The 15,381-nt window shown below is 38.2% G+C and overlaps 1 protein-coding gene across 1 annotated transcript in view; it reads left to right on the top strand.

Moving 5' to 3' along the window:
* Positions 1 to 15,381, top strand: part of LOC126198755 (protein cramped) — a 160,766-nt gene that overhangs the window by 107,868 nt on the left and 37,517 nt on the right. Inside the window, exons 10-11 of the mRNA XM_049935310.1 lie at positions 2,385 to 2,501; positions 12,645 to 12,830. Of these exons, the coding sequence (XP_049791267.1) occupies positions 2,385 to 2,501; positions 12,645 to 12,830 (303 nt within the window). The remainder of the gene's footprint in view (positions 1 to 2,384; positions 2,502 to 12,644; positions 12,831 to 15,381) is intronic.

Genomic DNA, 15,381 nt, shown 5'->3' with positions numbered 1-15,381 from the left:
AGCCTTATTGCATTCGTTTTATTGTTTCACCAGTACTAGTCCGGTTTTTTTCTAGCCACACCTCGTATATATAAGGTAAGTCTTTCCGCTCCCGGGATTGGAATGACTCCTTACCCTCTCCCTTAAAACCCACATCCTTTCATCTTTCCCTCTCCTTCCCTGTTTCCGGACGAAGCAACCGGAGGTTGCGAAAGCTCGAAATTTTGTGTGTGTGTTTGTGTGTTTTTTATTGTGCCTATCTACCAGCGCTTTCCTGTTTGGTAAGTCATGGAATCTCTGTTTTTAATATATTTTTCCCATGTGGAAGGTTTCTTTCTATTTTATATATATATAAACAAAGATGATGTGACTTACCATACGAAAGCGCTGGCAGGTCGATAGATACACATACATACACACAAAATTCAAGCTTTCGCAACCAATGGTTGCTTCATCAGGAAAGAGGGAAGGAGAGGGAAAAATGAAAGGATGTGGGTTTTAAGGGAGAGGGTAAGGAGTCATTCCAATCCCGAGGACAGGTATACACTCGCGCGCGCGCACACACACACGCACATATCCATCCGCACACACACAAGCAGACATTTGTAAGCTATTAATAATTACTTACCATCACATCGAGCTGCTCTGATTTCCCAAATAATTTGATCCTCAGGAAAATGTTAGATGCAAACACCTGTTCTTTGTAACTATCAGGTTTTTCCTCAGAATTTTTTTTTTCATGCAATCTTCCTCTTTCCTTCATCAGATGGGGGGAAAAACACTGGTACATGTTCCCCTTTATAACAACTAGACTTGCAGCCAGGGACACAACAGATTCTAGACATTGTACAAAAAGAAAAAAACCAGAAACTTCATATAAATACATGCTCGCCTGCACAATCCACGAACTCGCTGAAACAGCTGATTGTCTTCTTCCCACTAGTTCTTCGCTAAGGCCTGTATTTAGTATGAAGGCAGTGTCCCAACTATAGCATTATCATAAGGTTACTGTCTTGCTGCTGGTGGAATGAAGCCAAGCTCTTGGCTGGAAGTTATATGTGCACACTGTTCTTACCTCCATGTTGGTCATTTTCATAGTAGCAAGAATCAAAGATCTGTTTATTTTGAAACTTTCTTCTTTCTTATTAAAACTGTCATTTGTTTATGAATTCCCATGGGGTCCCTGAGCAAACAGGTTATAGTTTCTCTCCACAGTGAGAACCTGCATGTGGGCAAATTTAAGAATTTTACACATTGACATATTTTGTGATCTTTCTAAGGCTTCTAAATGTTTGCTACATGAAACACTCCTTGAAAGTATGCCATTATTGGAAGATTTTCAGCACTATGGAATCCTTCAGGAGTTCTGTCCTTGGCCCACTGTTGTTCCCCTACAAATCATGCAAATTCAATGTTTTTTTATAAGGCTAACATTCTGTAACAAAATTTCTGCAAGTCTAGAAGCATATGCCGAGAAATTGCTCTCATTGTTAATTAATGCAAACAAAACAAATTACATACAGTTTTATTGTTGTTGTAGAATTTCTTGGTAATCTGAGAGGAAGTTGGCTGCTTTAGATACTTTCACCTTGCTTTATGTTATGGAGTTGAGCTAATTTAACCATATCAAAGAAAATTCTGTTAATTGTTTTGTAAATAAATATTTATCAAATTGTATGCATAATGCCCCTCATGTAACTTCTGTTGTATCCTTTATGAGTTTTTAAAAAGTTCATCTACTTAACACCACTCTCAATATATTTACACCTTAAGAAGTGCCATTCTTGACAACCTTGCAGACAATGAAAATATGCCATTATTGCAACACAAGAAGTAAGGCTGACCTGTATAGTCACCTAAAGAATACAACTCTGGTATGAAATAGTGTAGATACAGTTGTATTATAACAGACCATCAGAGTTAAATCTTTATATAATGAAAGTGCATTATTTTAAAGTAAAATAAATCTTTTTATATTTGGTGGAATTTTTTCATTTAGAGACGATTTTTAAGAGAGACTCATTTTATTTCTTGCATTTCTCATTTACTGCAGTCTTTGTTTTTGAATTGTTATGTTGTAGACAGTAATCCATATATTGATCATTTTCTTTGCAATTATGTCTTAACATTTTCCTCATCCTAATATCAAATTGCCACAAGTAGGTCAAAGAAATTTGCTCATAAAGAAATAAGTGAGCAAATAAAATGTTAGAGGTCTGCACTATTGTGTAAATTATCCATTTCTGAAAGAAGGTAGTATGCAAACCTGTCTGCCTTTGTCATTACAATTATGCCTTTTGAGATAAAATGGTTAGAAATAAAGACTGACTTTTTAGTTCATTTAATAATTGTGCCATTAATTTTTATCCTGACAATATTTTATCTTGCTGGCATTATACTTACAGGTAGCATGCCCCTGTGGACATATATGTGGTCTCCCAAACAAACTGCCAACAGTAACTAAGACAAGGTTGCCACAGAAGACGAGACCTGTTGTAACTACTCCCGTTGACAGTGCAGAGGTAAAGAGACTAAAGTTCATTGAAGAGATTTGGTTATGTGTCGTAGTTGAATGATTTTTTAAATTTCTTTCAGGACTTAAAAAGCTTAAAAATTGTGGCTAGAGGTTCCCCATATTGAATTTGGCTTCTGAGATACAAAGCCATGAATTTCACAGCTCACAAATTCAGACAAAATTTGTCATCACTATAGAAATATTTTTTATCAGGCTGAGGAGGAGGAGGAGGAGGAGGAGGAGGAGGAGTAGGAGAAGAAGAAGATGTCCATGGAAGCATTAGAATAGTCTTTAGTCTGGTAGGTCTTGGTAATGTGTCAACTAACGGGGGACCTCAGCTGTATCTTACTTGTGAAGGCAATTGGAATTAGTTTACAGGCTCATGCTACTGCCCACAAACTATTGATCGTAATACAAAAGGGATGTTATCATGTAAAGTGGTACAAATATGTCGTTGAGCAATGATAGAAGGTTTCCTGGAATGACCTTGCTGTTCGGTCCCCTTTCCCAAATCAACGGACCAACCATGATTTGTTTTAACATCGATGAAAATATTATTCTTCAGTCCAACATGTGCTGCTATGTTAAGTAAGGAGACAGAATAACTGACCTTACTTTACATCAGGAGACAAAATTAAAGTACAGCTGGTATTGTTGTTGTTGTGGTCTTCAGTCCTGAGACTGGTTTGATGCAGCTCTCCATGCTACTCTATCCTGTGCAAGCTTCTTCATCTCCCAGTACCTACAGCAACCTACATCCTTCTGAATCTGCTTAGTGTATTGATCTCTTGGTGTCCCTCTACGATTTTTACCCTCCACGCTGCCCTCCAATGCTAAATTTGTGATCCCTTGATGCCTCAGAACATGTCCTACCAACCGATCCCTTCTTCTAGTCAAGTTGTGCCACAAACTTCTCTTCTCCCCAATCCTATTCAATACCTCCTCACTAGTTATGTGATCTACCCACCTTATCTTCAGCATTCTTCTGTAGCACCACATTTCGAAAGCTTCTATTCTCTTCTTGTCCAAACTGGTTATCGTCCATGTTTCACTTCCATACATGGCTACACTCCATACAAATACTTTCAGAAACGACTTCCTGACACTTAAATCTATACTCGATGTTAACAAATTTCTCTTCTTCAGAAACGATTTCCTTGCCATTGCCACTCTACATTTTATATCCTCTCTACTTCGACCATCATCAGTTATTTTACTCCCTAAATAGCAAAACTCCTTTACTACATTAAGTGTCTCATTTCCTAATCTAATCCCCTCAGCATCACCCGATTTAATTTGACTACATTCCATTATCCTCGTTTTGCTTTTGTTGATGTTCATCTTATATTCTCCTTTCAAGACACTGTCCATTCCGTTCAGCTGCTCTTCCAGGTCCTTTGCTGTCTCTGACAGAATTACAATGTCATCGGTGAACCTCAAAGTTTTTATTTCTTTTCCATGGATTTTAATACCTACTCCGAATTTTTCTTTTGTTTCCTTTACTGCTTGCTCAATATACAGATTGAATAACACCGGGGAGAGGCTACAACCCTGTCACACTCCCTTCCCAACCACTGCTTCCCTTTCATGCCCATCGACTCTTATAACTGCCATCTGGTTTCTGTAGAAGTTGTAAATAGCCTCTCGCTCCCTGTATTTTACCCTTGCCACCTTCAGAATTTGAAAGAGAGTATTCCAGTCAACATTGTCAAAAGCTTTCTCTAAGTCTACAAATGCTAGAAACGTAGGTTTGCTTTTCCTTAATCTATTTTCTAAGATAATTCGTAGGGTCAGTATTGCCTCACGTGTTCCAGTATTTCTACGGAATCCAAACTGATCTTCCCTGAGGTTGGCTTCTACCAGTTTTTCCATTTGTCTGTAAAGAATTCGTGTTAGTATTTTGCAGCCGGGCTTATTAAACTGATAGTTCAGTAATTTTCACATCTGTCAACACCTGCTTTCTTTGGGATTGGAATTATTATATTCTTCTTGGTGTCTGAGGATATTTCGCCTGTCTCATACGGATATTTCGCCTGTCTCATACATCTAGCTCACGAGATGGTAGAGTTTTGTTAGGCCTGGCTCTCCCAAGATTGGCATTAGTTCTAATGGGATGTTGTCTACTCCTGGGGCCTTGTTTCGAATTAGGTCTTTCAGTTCTCTTTCAAACTCCTCTCGCAGTATCATATCTCCTATTTCATCTTCATCTACATTCTCTTCCATTTCTATAATATTGTCCTCAAGAACATAGCCCTTGTATAGACCCTTTATATACTCCTTGCACCTTTCTGCTCTCCCTTGTTTGCTTATTACTGAATTTCCAACTGAGCTCTTGATATTCATGCAAGTCATTCTCTTTTCTCCAAAGATCTCTTTAATTTTCCTGTAGGCAGTATCTCTCTTACCCCTAGTGATATGCGCTTCTACATCCTTACATTTGTCCTCTAGCCATCCCTGCTTAGCCATTTTGCACTTTCTGTCGATCTCATTTTTGAGACGTTTATATTCCTTTTTGCCTGCTTCATTTACTGCATGTTTGGATTTTCTCCTTTCATCAATTAAATTCAATATCTCTTCAGTTACCCAAGGATTTCTATTAGCCCTCGTCTTTTTACCTACTTGATCCTCTGCTACCTTCGCTATTTCGTCTCTCAAAGCTACCCATTCTTCTTCTACTGTATTTCTTTCCCCCATTCTTGTCAATCGTTCCCTAATGCTGTCCCTGAAGCTCTCTACAACCTCTGGTTCCTTCAGTTTATCCAGGTCCCATCTCGTCAATTTACCACCTTTTTGCAGTTTATTCAGTTTTAATCTACAGTTCATAATTATCCTAATCTTATCCGCATGACCCCTATGTGAATGATACATAGAGGGTTCTTGTATATTCTTAGAGTCATAATTTAAAGCTGGTCCTTGAAACATTGTAAATATATATTCTCGGTATAGTTTACGTCTATCTTCAAGAGTTTTCCAGTTTAGTTTTTTCAGTATGTCTGTGACACACTCCCATGGATCAAACAAACCTGTGACCATGTGTATTGTTCTTCTCTGTATACGTTCAACATCCTCTGATAGTCCTATTTGGCACGGGTTCATCAAACTTGAGCAGTATTCTAGGAAGGGTAACACCAGTGATTTGTAAGCAATCTCCTTTGTAGGCTGATTGCATTTCCTCAGTATCCTATCAGTAAACCAAAGCCTGCCACCTGCTTTACCCATGACTGAGACTATGTGATTATTCCTTTTCATATCCCTACAAAGTGTTACACCCAGGTTTTTGTGTGACTTGACTGATTCCAGTAGTGACTCATTGATATTATAGTCATAGGATACTATGTTTTTTTCATTTTGTGAAGTGTCCAGTTTTATATTTTTGAACATTTAAAGTAATTGCCAGTCTTTGTCCACCACTTTGAAATAGTATCAAGATTTGACTGAATATTTATGCAGCTGTTTTCAGGCAGCACTTCATTATAAGTAACTGCATCATCTGCAAAGAGCCTGACATTACTATTAATATTGTCTGCAATGTCATTAATATACAGTGTGAACAACGAGGGTCCCAGCCTGCTTCCCTGAGCTACAACAACAGAAGTTACTTCTACTTCTGACAATGATTCTCCGTCCAAAATAACATGCTGCATCCTCCCTACCAAAATGTCCTCCATCCTGTCACAAGTTTCACTTGATACCCCATATGATCATACTTTAGAAAATAAGCATAGGAGTGATACTGAGTCAAATACAGTTTGGAAATCAAGAAATACAGAATTTACATGATTGCCTTGATCCTTCTTGTAGACGTGTGTGATCTGTGCTTTTTTCCAAGAACATGGTTTTTTGTTCAAGGGATCTAAGATAGATAATAGGTAGAAAAGGGGGGTCCAACTCAGCTACAAATTCAGTATAGAATCTGATAAGGATTCCTACGGGCCCTGGAACTTTCTTCAGTTTTAAAGATTTCAGCTGTTTCTCAGCACAACTGACACTAATATGTATTTCATTCATATTTTCAGTGGTACAAGGATTAAATTGGGGCAATCCTTCTGGGTTTTCCTTTTAAAGAAACATTTGAGAACTGAATTACGCATTTCAGCTTTTGCTTTTTTACCTTTAATTTCAGTTCCTGTCTCATTCGCTGGGGACTGGGCATCAGCTTTGGTGCCACTAAGAGCTTTTACATATGACCAAAATTTCTTAGTATTCTGTGTAAGATGATTCGACAATATTCTGCTACAGCACTCATTGAAGGGGTCACATGTTGTTCTCTTGAGAGCCAAATGTTTTTAATTCAGCATCTACCTATCTGTAGCCCTAAGCTCTTTTTACATCTATTATGCAGAAAAAAGAAGAAATGTGTTTATGATATTACAAGAAAATTATGCAACCTTGCTTGTGTTGTGTGATACAGAGGGAAGTGTTATGTACTGCCTATAACCTGCTTCCTTGTATCCTATTCTAAAGGATGTTTCAAAAAGATTCATCCAATTCCACAAGAATTTATTTTTAACATGAATGAAGATGGACTCAAGGTAATAAATTAAAAGTTATTCATAGGACTAAACAGTTTATATTTTCAAAAGAACTGTTTAATTTCCAAAATTGTATTTTTTACATCCGTGCACATACAACCTCGGGGTACTTTTTACAGTTGCATTTTGAATATTCAGTGTTCACTCTGCTGCACAAATGACACACATTCTAACCGTAGTCAAGCATGTCCAGAGTTACTGCATTAACTGCTGTTCCTATGCATCATTGCGGTTCACCTAGATAGATGGAATATTTCTCAAACTCCCGCAAAAAAGTCGTATACTGAGAGATCAGGTGATCCAGGAGGAGGCCAGTGGTGTAGTGAGAGATCCATACCCCCTTACAGCTGTCGGTCATTGAAGCACCTCATTGTTAAGGAATGCAGGAGCCAGTGGAGGAGTCCTTTGTCCTGTTAAAAAAGGATTTTTTTCTGCATTTTCTCTCAACTTTGAAAAACCTAACATATCGAAGTGTGTGACTCCTGTAACCATCTTCTGCAAAGAATAATGGATCTTAAATCTTTCCTTGAGAAATGATGCAAAGGACATGGAGCTTCAGGGACAAAAAAAAAAGATGGTGATGGGGGAACTTTTTGGCTAGAACATTTGCTTTAAAAAAATCCAAGTTTTTTCCGAAAATGGCCTTTGTTTTCTTCTTTTGGCTGTATTTAAGCTTTCAACAATTGATCGTTGTGTTAAGAAGCAGCAGCATTTTCCTGCTGGTAAACTGAATATGCCTCTAAGGTGTTCCTCAACTTTATTTTTCTTTTCTCTCACAATTCGATAGTTACAAAATCAGCAGATTATAAATTTTGACCTATCGTGAGCATTCGTAGCTGTTCTACCAGTATTTTGCAACACTACTGGTAGAACCGACAAGGCACTAGTGTAGAAGCAGATCAGAAAATAACTCAAATTTGTACTTTCGGAGAAGAATTTTGTCATGGTCTAATTTTGCTGACAGGTTTTGTTTTCCGAACACTATATATCACCAGACAATTGCCAGCATAAATAAAGAGGTGAAGGGGTGTGGGGAAAGAAGCCTTGTCTCCCTCTGGCAGAGAACTAGTCTACACTTTTGTTCTGCTAAAGCAGAACTAACATAGGGATTGCCAATCCCTTCTGGTGTTATGAGAGTCATAATCTAAATCCGTGATGGACCACGATTAGTCTTTTCACTCATTTCAGAATAAGAAAAGAAAACAACGGCTACTACACAATTGCTTGCTGCACAGTGTTGTAAACAAGGTACTTCAGATCTGACCTCTTGTGGTATTTAATGCAACCCCAGTTCAGAACTCCTGCCACATAACAGTACATATTAAAAGTTTCTACATTATATCAAATTTTGAACTTTAGCTAACAGACAAACGTATGTGTTTCTTTGTTCTAAGATGCTAGGTCTCACGGCTGAGTACTACATTGCATTACATGATGTGTATCTTATAAAGACCACTCTGCCATCCACAGTTGGTGTGACACTTTGTTACACCCATATCTTTCTAAGATAATGTGTCACACCAAGATGATGTGCAACACCACAAATCAAAAATTTGACATGTTTTCAGTATTTATGTACAAAAAGTAAAGTAAATTCAAACGATCTCTGATAAAATAGTTCATTTTGATACAATTTGCTATGAAACAGCATTGTTGGGTGATTTTGTATTTATAGAAAAATGCGAATTTTTCCAGTCGTTAGAAATTATCTTCTGTCACCAAATTTAGGATAAATTCACAAAATTCTGCGTATTGTTGTTGTTTACCATCATGAAGGGATTGTAGTAATTGAACCTTGTATTGTCTGAAACTCAAAGACAGCCACAAAAACACACCAAATGTATGTTTGCGGATTGCCTACGTCTCAGCTGGCACAATGAGTAGACTTCTGTGGGCTGTGTATAAAGCTCTGTTGACTGCACTCTGTTTTGAATGAGTACATAACAGATAGGGGGGGGGGGGGGGGCGGCTGTATGGCTTTCACCTTATACGAACATCCTGTGTTTGAAACTGCTGATGCCATCGTGAAGTGCTTTGAGCTGCAAGAGGGACATTTGTTCTTCAAAGAAAATCACACACACAGTTGTAACTGAATTGCACCTGTAAAATGGAGAACACAGGACATTTTTTCCAAACAATGAGTCTTTTGCACCAGACTTGTTCTCTTAATAGAATGAAACTCCTTCTGTTGCTTTTTAACACTATCTTGTTGACTCTATGCACATCTTTATTACTAAGCGACTGTCCCAGAAGCCAGTACAGTATTGTCGATAGTTTGAGTCTCGATAGTTCAAGTTCCCAATAATCCGAGCCTCTTTTTTTAAAAGGTTGCAACGATCTACTTTCTTTTTTTTACTGACATGATAAATAATGAAAACATCATTGCAAAAGATAGATAGGGAGAGTACAGCTCAGTGACAAAGCAGACGACAATGCAATCAACACCGGCGATTAGCTCGCTGCCCTGTTGCACAAACATCTGTTGTCAGTATGGCACGAAATACCCCGACTGCTGCCGGCTGCTACCGATCAAAACAGGGGAGTTCATAGGCTGCTGTAGTTCCCAGTACCTGTACTGTACAGTGTTATGTGTCATTTTATTTGTTGACTGTGTGTTCCGTTGTACACCTTATAAAGATGAGTGCTGTAACAAAAAAGAGGAAATTTGTGCCTTTGCGTCTAAAATTAGAAGCACTAAGACGACTTGACAAAGGAGAAACAATAAAAAAAACTTGCTCTTGAATATGGTGTCGGTGAAGTTACTGTTGGTGGCTGGTGAAGAATCCGACTTAAATTGGAACAGTTTTCTTCACAGAAATGCTCACACGAATCTCTCAGTTGAAGAAGCATAAAGAAGTCAGACTTCGAAAAAACAAGTGAGGCATTGTTCATGTGGTTTACCCAACAGAGACAGAAGGGTGCTCCGATTTCTGTCCCAGTCTTGCAAGAAAAAGCTTCGTTTTTCAGAAACCAGCTGCAGGAAGGAGATGACAATTTCGCCGCTAGTGTGGGCTGGCTCGACAAGTGGAAGAAGAGGTATGGACTGTGTCAACTAGACGTATGTGGAGATAAACTCTCTGGTGGTGCTCAGGCCGTTTCAAAATTTATCGTCGAGTTTAAAAAAATCATAACTGACGAAAATTTGTCTAATGAAGAAATATATAACTGTGACGAAACTGGGCTAAACTATAAAATGTTACCAGAGAGAACACTTGCTTCTTGTGAAGAAAAAAGTGCTCCTGGGCACAAAAAAAGCAAAGAGCAGCTCACAGTTATGGCAGCTTCAAATGCAACTGGAAACCACAAACTAAAACTAGTTGTGATTGAGAAGTCTGCCAAGCCAAGAGCATTCAAGAATGTATGCATCTCAGCTCTTCCGGTTGTCTATACACATCAGAATAATGCCTGGATGAATCAGGAAAACTTCAAGAACTGGTTTTTTAACTCATTTGTACCTGACTGCAAGAATTTTTTAAAAGAAAGGGGACTGCCATGCAAAGCAATTTTGCTCATGGATAATGCGTCCTCACATCCAAGGGCAGGAGAACTGCAGTGCGATGGTATCTGGGCCTTGTTTTTCACATCAAATGTTACCTGTCTCATTCAGCCCAGGGATCAGGGCGTTCTGGAATGTCTTAAAAAAAATAGTATCAACGGTGATTGCTACAGTCAATCCTGCATTCCGAAGACAATGAAAGCATTGTAGGAGCTTTGAAGAAAGTGACTTTGAAGGACGTCGTGTACTGGATTAGCGAATCTTGGAGCGAAATAAAGTCAGACACAATTTCTAAGTCGTGGAGGAAAATTCTACAGGAAAGTATGCCAGACATAGAAACTGAAGATTTAGCAGATGAGGAAGATCAACCATTGTGTAATTTAATCAGAAGATTGCCAGGGTGTGAAGAGGCAGAAGAGGTGGAAGTAGGCGAGTGGTTAAATTCGGACGAACAGTTGGAAGTGACAGACTCTTCTATAATTGACATGATTAACATTCCATCGCAGTGAGAGTGTGACGAGGATGACGAGGCAGAGGCTGCACCGATGATGAGTCACACCGATGGCTACGCTGCTCTCGAGGCCGCCATATGCTACGTGGAACAACAACCTGAGGCGACACCAACGACCTACTGCTCCTGAGACGATGGCGTGACATTGCCGCGAGGAAACGTTGCAGCTTCGCCAAACAAAACACACTTCACTATTACTTGTCTAAATAAATAATTATTGTTATTCTGCCAATGCAAATGTATGTGTAAATACTTTTATTTTAATAAAGTTCATATTTTGACCTGTATTACTTACAATATCATAATATTTCTGTTTCCCATTTAAATTTCGATAGTCAGAGTTTTCGATAGTTTGAGGTGGTTCCGGCCCCATTCACCTCGAACTATTGAGACTCTACTGTACCAGTTGGTTGCCTATCTAATGTCTTCCAGGGGTAACAGAAACTTGATTTTCAATATTTCACATAATTACTGACCAAATTCAAAATTTTAAAATGCTGTCATAATGTACTCATTAAGAGGTATATCTTATGGTAAAAATTTAACACAATAAGACAAATATTAAAGTCAGAAAATGTGTTTGTCTCGAGGCATTTAATTGATGATGCGAAAATACTCTTAAATTTATTCATCCAGTATTTCAGAATAAGAGCACTTAGCAACTTCCAACAAACTTCACGTATAAACTATCTCTGGCTCACACCCCCCACCCTGCGTGCACGCGCTCTCTCTCTCTCTCTCTCTCTCTCTCTCTCTCTCTCTCTCTCTCTCTCTCTCTCTCTCTCACACACACACACACACACACAAACACACACAAAAAAAAGTTAGTATCATTTACTGCCTTTTGACAGTTAGTGCAGTCATACTTTATCATCAGGCTTGATGTTTTAATTTGTTACTTATTTACCATAACGCTATTCACGGTATGCTTTGTAGACAGTATCTACATAAATTACTGAAAGAACCTGCAAAATGATATCATTGTATGAGACGTAATCCAGGAGATGTGATGTCATAAACATTGAGATGTGTGAAAAACTTGCTATTTATAAAATGGAGTGCAAATTGCCAAGATTATATTCATCCAGTGTTTCATAATAGGAGTGCTTAGTGGCTTCCAACAAACTTTAAGCATAATTTCAAACATTTTTCTAAACTTTCTATTGCTTACATACTTGATGCCAAGCATTAAACACATTAACTATTTGTAAAGCAGTCAGAAGTTTGAAGCTGTTTCTGTAAATAGAGCTTGATTCTGTAAAGAATTGGGGGTTTACTAGTTGGATTACAAACGTGTAAGCTAGGTGCACCAGGGTGACCTCTGTTGACAACCACATGAACTGCCAACTTAAAACTGTCACCAAGGTAAACTTTTAGTTTCAGTGCTTAAGTTAAAATCTACCAGGTTTATTTATCGCAGAAATTCTTTTGAAATCAAATTCTTTCGAAATTAGATGTTCTTTAAACACCCTGTGTTGTGAAAACAAAAGTAAAAAGAGTCATGTTTCCCTTGAGCACATTCAAATAGATAAAGTAGAGAAGAGTTGTTTTTGTTTAGCAGATGGTTTACTTAAATCTTGCATGTGGTTTTAATTGGTTAACTTTTTACAGCAAAAACACAGTACAGGGTTGTTGGTACCTGAAGCAAGTGTGTCAAGGCATCACCTGCTTGCAACTACAGCAGGTGTGACCAGCTTGCACGATGGCGTTTTCCGCAGACCACTGTTGGCACCATCACGATACAGAATGCTGCCAAAGCACGGCTCGGGTCTTGTAGATACCAAACCTCAATTAGAAGTAAGTAATGAACAAATGTCCTGCAATGTTTGATATATCCATGTGAATTAATCATAATTATAAAATTTAAAAAAACACAGTGCTTTTGTAAACAAAGTGTTTGCATATTTTTTACTTTAAGTCAGCTTGTAGCATTTTTAATTTATTTGTATCTAAAATGACTCATGAGGCCAAACACTGGTAGGAAATTTACTCTCTACCTGCCCCTATTTTTTTCTCATTATCTTGGGTATTACAATGATTGTAATGAACAGCATGTTAACCTTGCAACCACAACTGGGCAAAATTTACTTGAATTAATTAATAATTTTCTTAGTTTTCCTCGTGGTGTCTATGAGATTTCTGTTCTCTCCAACACTTTTTAACCCGCTCTTGCACCTCACCCTGTCTTTCAAACTCACACCCTCTAGTTTCCTCCATATCCACATTTCCAACACTTCCAGCTTTCTTTCCTTATCTTTTTGCAGTGTACAAATATCTGCACCATATGAAACTCTAATCCATATACAGGGCGAGTCACCTAACATTACCACTGAAAAAATCTCCCAAACCACAACAAACACTTGAATAACCAATTCCACAGACCAAAAGTGAGAATGGGGGTTGGTGGAATTGGTTAATACAAACCATTGAGAAATGCACGGCAGTATGATTTTCCACACATACTTACTTTTAAAAAAAATTGAAACCTGTTGCTATTTTTAGCACAACTGAAAATAGAAAAAAATACTTAATAAGTATATATAATGTTAATAACATTTTACATTGTAAAATGTTAAGTACATCTGGAGTAATTTGTAATGTAAAGTTGATGCTTGAAACCTCAGATGTTCAGTCACGTCTTGTAACAGTCAAGATCTGTAGGGGTATCTGTTCGAAGACTACGATGTTTACGAGTTTGGCTGTCTCAGTGTCTGCATGTAGCACCTGCTGAATTAGCCCTTGTACTCAGAATAACTGTAGTACACTGTGTTATCAGACGTCTGTGATAGTGCGCTGGACACACAAGAAAACTAAGGCTAGATTTGGATTCAGCTCATAAAAATCTATAAAGATCAGCTATCAAAGTAAAAAAAGTTTTTAAAAAAATCATTGGCCCATGTAATGAGTAAAAAAAAAAAATAGGAATGTGGATAAGCTACTATTAACAGCATAGTGAACGCATTATTGTAGCCAAGATAGACATGAAGCCCACATCCACCACAGTAGTACAAGTTTATATGTCAACTATCTTAGCAGATGAGGAGGAGGCTGAGGAAATGTATGATGAGATAAAAGAAATTATTCAGATAGTTAAGGGAGCCAAAAATGTAGTAGTCCTAGGGACTGGAATTCAATAGTAGGAAAAGGAAGAGAAGGAAAAGTAATAGGTGAATGTGGACTGGGGGAAAGGAATGAAACAGGAAGCATGTGGTAGAATTTTGCACAGAGCATAGTTTAATCATAGCTAACATTTGGTATAAGAATTATTAGAGAAGGTTGTATATGTGGAAGAGACCTGGAGGCATAGGATGGTTTCAGATTGATTATATAATGGTTAAACAGAGGTTTAGGAATCAGATTTTAATTTGTAAGACATTTCCAGGGGCAGATGTGGACTCTGACCACAATTCAGTGGTTATGAGCTGCAGATTAAAACTGAGACATCTGCAAAAAGGCAGGAATTTAAGAAAATGGGACCTGGGTAAACTGAAAGAATCAGAGGTGGTAGAGGATCCCAGAGGAAGCATTATGGAACAATACACAAGAACAGGTGAAAGAAATACAGTAGAAGAAGAATGGGCACCTTTGAGAGATGAAATAGTGAAGGCAGCAGAGGATCAAGGAGGTAAAAAGATGAGGGCTAGTAGAAATCCTTGGGTAACACCAGAGATATTGAATTTAACTGACGAAAGGAGAAAATATAAAAATGCAATAAATGAAGCAGGCGAAAGGAAACACAAATGTCTAAAAAATGAGATTGACAGGAAGTGCAAAGTGGCTAAGCGGGAATGGCTAAGAGGACAAATGTAAGGGACTAGAAGCATATATCACTAGGGGTAAGGTAGACGCTGCCCAGAGACCTGTGGAGGAAAGAGAACCACCTGTATGAATATCAAGAGCTCGGATGGAAAACCAGTCCTAAGCAAAGAAGGGAAAGCAGAAAGTTGGAAGGGGTATATAGAAGGTCTATACGAGGGAGATGTACTTCAGGGCAATCTCATGGAAATGGAAGAGGATATAGAGGAAGATGAGAAGGGAGATACGATACTGTGCGAAGAATTTGACAAAGCGTTGAAAGACCAAGTCAAAACAAGACCCAGGAAGTAAACAACATTCCATTAGAGCTACTGATAGCCTTGGGTGAGCCCATGACAAAACTCTTCCGTCTGGTGAGTAAGCTGTGTGAGACAGACGAAATACCCTGAGAGTTCAAGAGGAATATAATAATCCCAATTCCAAAGAAAGCAGGTACTGACAAGTGTGCTGACACAAATCCATTATGGAAGAATGGAAAAACTGGCAGAAGTCAACATTGGGGAAGATTTTGGATTCCGGAGAAATGTAGGAA

Source organism: Schistocerca nitens, chromosome 8 (assembly GCF_023898315.1).
Source record: "Schistocerca nitens isolate TAMUIC-IGC-003100 chromosome 8, iqSchNite1.1, whole genome shotgun sequence".
Lineage (NCBI taxonomy): Eukaryota > Metazoa > Arthropoda > Insecta > Orthoptera > Acrididae > Schistocerca > Schistocerca nitens.
This window is presented reverse-complemented; position numbering and strand designations above follow the sequence as displayed.